Source organism: Mastomys coucha, chromosome X (genome assembly GCF_008632895.1).
Source record: "Mastomys coucha isolate ucsf_1 chromosome X, UCSF_Mcou_1, whole genome shotgun sequence".
Lineage (NCBI taxonomy): Eukaryota > Metazoa > Chordata > Mammalia > Rodentia > Muridae > Mastomys > Mastomys coucha.
In genome coordinates, this window is record NC_045030.1 from 4,612,073 (window position 1) to 4,619,376 (window position 7,304).

At 37.8% G+C, this 7,304-nt stretch overlaps 1 protein-coding gene across 1 annotated transcript in view; it reads left to right on the forward strand.

Moving 5' to 3' along the window:
* The window catches only part of Otc (ornithine carbamoyltransferase), a 49,078-nt gene that overhangs the window by 7,125 nt on the left and 34,649 nt on the right, over positions 1-7,304 (forward strand). Inside the window, exon 4 of the mRNA XM_031372012.1 lies at positions 3,968-4,055. Within this exon, the coding sequence (XP_031227872.1) occupies positions 3,968-4,055 (88 nt within the window). The remainder of the gene's footprint in view (positions 1-3,967; positions 4,056-7,304) is intronic.

Below are 7,304 nucleotides of genomic sequence, written 5' to 3' on the forward strand. Positions count from 1 at the left end.
AGAGAGAGAGAGAGAGAGAAAGAGAAATCCCTTCTCAAAAGTGGTCACTATCCAACCCTAGCATTTTCCATCATGCTTGACACAGAATCATTTGGGATGAAGGGATTCTCAAAGGAGAAAATGTATCCATAATATTTTCCTGTAGGCTATGCTATAGGGCATTTTCTTGATTAGTGATTGATGTGAGAGGGCTCAGCCCAGTGGGATTGGTGCCATCCCTGGGCTGGTGGTCCTGGGTGCTATAAGAAAGCAGCCTAAGTAAACCAGTAACCAGCCTGGCTCCATGGCCTCTGCATCAGCTCCTGCCTCCAGGTTCCTGCCCTGTTTGAGTTTCTTCATTGGCTTCTCTCAGGAATGGAAAATTACCTGACAGGTCAAAGATGAAACAAGGTCTTTACTCCCCAAGTTGTTTATGGTTATTGATTTTATCACAGCAATAGAAACCTTAAGGCAAGCCCCACACCTTTGGTCTTTTTCATGAACTAAAGCCTTCTTTAAAATGCTTTCTCTGATCCATTCTTCCTACTTCTGTCACTTATGTTCATGCTAGCTATGAATCTCCTCTGTAGCATAAGGAGGGAAGTATAAGGATATCAGATTAGTCCCAAGTTGCTGCCACAGAATGACTTCTCCCTGATGGGCTATAATGTGGATCAGACAAGACAAGCTGACTTAAACTTTCTTTTGTGTGTATATGTGTATACTTCCCATGTGCTCAGATGTTTGTGTGTGAATGGTATGCATGTGAGGGGCACAGAACAACCTAGGATATCATTCCTCATCAACAATCCACCCTTTTAATTTGTTCATCTTATGAGAACAATCTTCTCACTGGCCTGGACCTCGCAAGATACGCTAGGCTGAGTGTAACTGGGGGGAAGAAGAGTTTTTCACAGGAGTCAGTTCTTTGCTTTTACCATGTGGGTCCTGGGGCTCAAACACAGGTCTGCAGATTTGGCAGCATGCTGTGTTTACCTGCATGTTATCTTTACCTGCATGTTTTCTTTACCTGGGAGCCATTTGCCAACCTGATCTCTAGTTTTGTTCAGGAAGATCACAAGCCAGTATTTCTTATTAGCATGCATAGTATAGTTGAATGAAGTAAAACTGATCTTATCCCAAATTCATCAATTCTAATCAAAACTCTTATTGCCATGAGCAACTATTATTACTATGTCTGTGTTCATGGGAGCTGCTAATTCAGTGTCTAGTACAAAACAGGCATTCAAAAATCTATCTTGACTTCACTGTGAGCATCATAATTTGTGGTGATCCAGAATATGTGGATACAGATGTTGACTCTTTATTTATATATTCCATTCAAACAAAAGCCTAGTTGTGTTACTCATCTGGTCCAACCTTCAGTAGATTTTTTTCCCTCAGGCAAAACTCACAGTTTTTGCCCTTTCTTCCCACTGTCTACTTCTCACACACTCTGTATTTTCCACGCCTATCTTCTTGCTATCTCTTATATAAGCCACTTGTGATCATTGCACAAGACAGATAACTACTCTTCCCTTATATCACATGTTTCTTATGGTTCACACTTATGTATTCCTCAACCTGCATGCAAATACCCCTCACTCAGTATGGCTTCAGTGACCATGGCACTTAAAATGGCAATTCTGTCTTATATTTCCTGCCACACTTACTCAAATTTTATAACCCTTATCAGTATATAGCCTAAAGTATATTCAGTTTACTCACTCACTTTATAGTCAGTCTTTCACCACTAGAATATGTTACAGGAAAGTAAAGAATTATATTTTATAAAATTTCTCCAGTAGCATCTACTAGACTGTTTCTCAGGGGGAAATCAATGGAGATAGGTGTATAAAGTGCCAGCAAGTGCTCTTGATTTGTATTTTAAGATTCAGGACACACTGATTTCTAGTACAATGACAGATATAGCAACATAAAGGATTGTTATTGTAGCTTTTAATGCTTATTTTTTATAATAGAAGTTTTTGAGTAAGTACAAATGTAGAAAGATTAGCATAAAGAACACAATACTTCTTATATTAATCTTAACAATTGTTAGCATATTGTTTGCCTTAGTTTATCTACTTCATCTCATTGCTGAAGTATTTTTAGTGAAATTAAAACTATGACAATTTTAGCACCTAAAACATTCCTTAATATTTTTAAAGCATACAGAATATTTTCCTCAGTAGCTGCAATATCATTAACAAAATGATTCCTTAACAATATTTAATAACACTCTGTCCTGGTTTGGGTTTCTATTGTTGTATAAACACTCTATAGAAAACATCTTTGAGAAGAAATGGCTTATTTTCTTATATTAATTAGAACTATCAGGTCAAAATTCATCATGAAAGGAATTCAGGGCAGGCACTCAAGGGAGGAATTCAGAAGCAGGAGCTGATGCAGAGGCATGGAGGGGTACTGCTTATTGACTTTCTCCTCTTGGCTTGTGTTTTCTTATAGAACTTAGGATCATTATCCCAGGGATAGCACCACCCATACTGGGTTGGGCTGTCCTGCACCAATCACTAATCAAAAAAAAAAAAAAAATGCCCTACAGGCATGCCTAAAATCCAATCTTATGGAGGCATTTTCTCAATTGAAGTTCCTTCTTCGCAGATGACTCTGGTTTGTGTCAAACTGATGCAAACACATATAGCCAGGAAATATTCCATATTGAAATATCATTATTCAAATTGTGTTAATACAACAATAAAGAGTGTCAGGAAATTTTGAGTCAAACTTTCATTTTTTAGCTAAACTTCCATTTGTAGGCCCAGAATTCCTTACCCAATTCAATGGGCAATTTAATGATTTCTTTCTCACAAAATGAATCCCCCAAACAGATGGGATCAGCAAGTTATGACAGTTCTATATTTTCCAGGACATACATTTGACACATTATAACATAAAGGGCAAAGTATATTTGCAAAATACTTCAGACAAGTATTTATCTTGAAATTATGCTTTGCCTTTTATTTATATTCTGGAGCAATTCTGCACATGGACTCTATCTCAAATGGCATAATAAAGTTCTGGTCAGCTGTCACTGTCTCCCAGAAATTTGCCTCAGATCCTACGTCAAAAGCCTCTGCCACTTGTCCTCACAGAGTTTAACTGTGGCTTGAGGCAGATTCCTATGTATCTAGTCCTCTTGACCCTATCAATAGAATGTGTTGTGAGAAGAGGGTAGGAGCCAGACTCCTGTGGTCAGGCATTTGTAATGCACTAAACATACAAAGACAGTGGAAAAGCAGGGAGGTAATGTTTTAGTTGGTACTTACCTTTGTCTTCATTATAAGATGAAGGCCAGTAACCCTTTATCTCTTAGTGAGTTCAAACTACCATCTCAGCACTTGCTTTATATTTTTAGTTTTTGCATACTTTAAAAACTTAAAGTATTATTTATGCATAGAAAAATGAAGATATTAAATATGCCCTTCAATGTTAACAAATGTGCTTGTCTGTGTAACCTGGAAGCTCTATGAAGATTTAAAATATTTCAATAACATATTTGTATGCTGCAGCAACAGCTGCTTATTCCTAGACATTTTCCAACACTAAATATTTACTTTCTTTTTTGGCATAATGTTTCTGGAGTTCATTCTTTTTTATTACTGATTAATACCCCACTATAATCCAGGATATCCCATATAGCTTCACTTTATTTCTCTGTCCTCCTTGTCTTTCTATAATTTGAAGAGTTAAAAAAGTAGGTATAGTTCCCCCAAAGAGAGCAATGTCCCATTATTACCGCCTCTTGAAAAATGGGTGAGAGATATAAGCATGCACTCCAAAGTTAGTTAATTTTGCTATGCTTGGGAATTTCCTACCAGAGAGGATGAAGAGCTTTGAGGTGAAGATTTTTTCGATTGAGATAGCTGGTGCTAGTGCTGATGCCTTATAATTTTGGTTCACATTTTAGTTCTTTTTTTTTTCTCTCAAAATAGTTACTTTTTTGTTGTTGTTGTTGTTGTTATAGGCTTTGCTCTTCTGGGAGGACACCCTTCTTTTCTTACCACACAAGACATTCACTTGGGTGTGAATGAAAGTCTCACGGACACCGCTCGGTTTGTAAAACTTTTCTTCTTTTCAAAGTTTTTTCAAACTCTGATGGATTAGTTTAAAAAAGAAGATGATGCCTCTCCTTGAACAATAGTTTCCCCTCTCTGTGTCTTTTGTACCTTCTCCCCTTTACCGGGCTCTTTATTTAATGTTTGAAATGCCTCTCTTTCATTCTGTAGCCCCTTTCTACCAGTGTCTTAGTTTGTTCCCATTGCTATGATAAAGACCAAGGTAAATGAAATTTGCACAGGAAAGGATTATTTCATCTCAAAGTCCACATAAGTCCATTTTAAGATGAAATAAACGTTTTCCTAACTAAATAAAGAAAGCCAGGGCAAGAACTCAAGACCGAAACCAGCATGCAAAAACTAAAGCAGAGACCATAGAAGAATGCTGTTTATTGGCTTGCTCAAGTTGCTTTCTTAAACCATTCAGGACCACCTGCCCAGGGGTAACATCACCCACATTGAGCGGGGCCCTCTTCTACTGATTGGCAATCAAGAAAATGCCCCTGCAGGCAATCTGATGGAAGCATTTTCTCAACTGAGTTTCCTCTTCCTATTAGACTCTAGCTTCTCTAAAGTTGATAAGAAAAAAAAAACTAACAAGGACAATGTTGAAGTTTTTATTTCTTAGCAATTTATTTTTTTTATGTGTATGGATGACATTCTTGTTTGCATATCTGAGTACAATACAAATGCCTGGTGCTCTCTGAAACCAGAAGTAAGCATTCGATGTCCCAGGACTGGCATTTAAGAGGGCTGTGAGCTGTCATTTGAGAGGGAATTAATTGAACCTGGGTCATCTGGAAAAACAAGCAGTGCACCTAACCATTGAGTCACCTGCCCATCCCTTTTAGCAAGTTTATAGAGGATTATTATAAAATTGCAAATTTAATAAAATTAAAAGTCTTATCAAGATTACTCTTACATTTAACAATCAAGGAAGTGGGAGTGTAAGGAAACTGTCATGTTCAGGGAGTCATAGCTCATCTGTATCAATACTATGAATAGCTGACACTTATTGGACACTAACTATGGGCAAGTATTATCCTAACTTATTTAACTCTGGTAACAATCCAAAAAGATTGACACATGAAAGTGAGACAACATAATCAGAAACACATATACTAGCTGTGATAGCACAGAATCTCAAAGTCCAAGGTATTAATATAGCACAGATTGCTAAAAGAAAATGACAGACTAATAAAATACATACTGAGAAACTAGCACAGAATGGCTCTACTCCATTCAATATGTACTCTTCAAGGTCACAGTGTATACTAATCTGTAGCCAAAACCTAGGAGAAGGGAGCATGAGAAGGCTGTATTTATTTCCAACCCACCTTACAGAGAAGGACCACAATTAATAGAAGCAACACTACACTGGCCAATACTAGTAGGTCACACTCAGCTGGAGGAAAGCCGGGGCAGCAAAATGACTCTAGCTCCCAATAAAATGTTGCAATGTTAAAACATAGATCTTCTGACTTCCTGTGTAATAATCTTAGGACTATAATCACCTTTAGCTCATAAATCCAAAGAAAATGTCTTTGTTAAACGTTTTGTAACAGTAAAGAAGCCCATCCTTTCCCCCAAACAACTTATGACACAAAGCAACTCTGTCCAGATATCTGCTTTCTACAGCAGCTCTTTCAGTATATGCTAGAGAATTTGCTAAAGATATTCAACAACTCATCTTCAAGCCTTTTATGTTTGAAGATGTTACATTATTTCATATAAAGCAGTGAGAGTACTAAAACGTGATGTCATTGTCCTCTGGACAGCAGGGACACAGAGAAAAACTGAACACATATTAGAACATATTTTCAAGTAAGTTGCTACTAACTGAGATTATATTTGCCTAGTAATTCTGATTCCACAAAAGTAAAGCGGACTTAATTCATAAGCAAGTAACCAAAGCAAATGAAAGGAAAAAGACAAAGCTACACTTAGGAGAGCGGCTTTGGTGGAGCGGCTCCAGAAAGTACCAGGTGAGCAGCAGTGAATAAACTGTGTGTGAACTAATGGTTGCAGCAGTACCCAGCTGAGGAAGCATCTAAGAAAAGGGAAAGCAGTACAGACTGGCAGCTAGAACAAGATTAGGTCCAGAAATGAGTGCACTGTTAAGGATGCTCAAAGCAAGAGTCAAACATCTAACAACAGTTGAGAGCTGGGGATGAATATTAACATGTGCTTTTCTTTGCCTGCCCTCCAAGCAGTCCCCACGGCCCAGTAGGCTTTAGAGAAGCGCCACACACATCCGGAGCAAAGCAATATATTCATAAGCTCCAACAGAGATGTGGCCTTTTGAGTTCTAATAATTACTTCTATTGTTGTGTATGGTAGAATAAGGATAAATTTGGATCCATGTGATTCTTTCTGATCACTAAACCCAACCTAAAATGTTAAATAGAAATAGTAGTTACTTCTTCAACAATATGTCTTTAAAGATGTTTACCATAGAGCTCTTGTGGTAAACTTTTGTAAAACTTTTGCAAAATAAATGTTATTGGCCCAGTTTTTTAGACATAGAAGCCATGGCACACAGAAGTAATAAAACTTGGCTGCTAGGTCAGCATTTACATGTTTTGCTTACCCATGGATTCTGCTTCTATCCACGGAAAGAAATGTTATAGAAAGTCCTGACTTGGAGCTCCCAAGATCATGCTGAGCTTTGGTCTTTGCTGACACGCCATATTAGCCCTCATAGGACTCAACACAGTCATTCCCAGGGTTAGGAGTGATTTTAACAATGAAATACCAAATACAATCAGCAGTGAAACCGATACATGCAGTAGAATTCAGGAGAAACTGGGTCCAAGCTTCCAAACCTGTTTTTGTGGAGCCATACAGGATATACTTAATTCCTTGAACAAAGCTTTGTGACACAGAATGTGAAATATTGACAAAAAAGAGGCCCACAGTAGACTCACCTCTCAATTTTTGCTGAAGACAGGTCACATTACCACACCCTACCTGGCATGTAACCAAATTCCTTTCCCATGCCCCCAACAGAAAGCATGTGCTTACTTCAAGTCATGTGGTTTATAAGAATATTTTAGGCATGGTGTTCACAGTTCCTGGGAATGGTGGAAACTCCCCCAATGAAGTTCCCAGATCTTATTTCAAGAACCAGCCTTAGTTCAGATCTTTTAAAGGATAACAGGTTGCTTTGCTTTGTTAATTAAACATTTTACGATATTGTTTCCTCTGTTAAATGAAGGACTTGCAATCCTTAAGGTCCACTTTTTT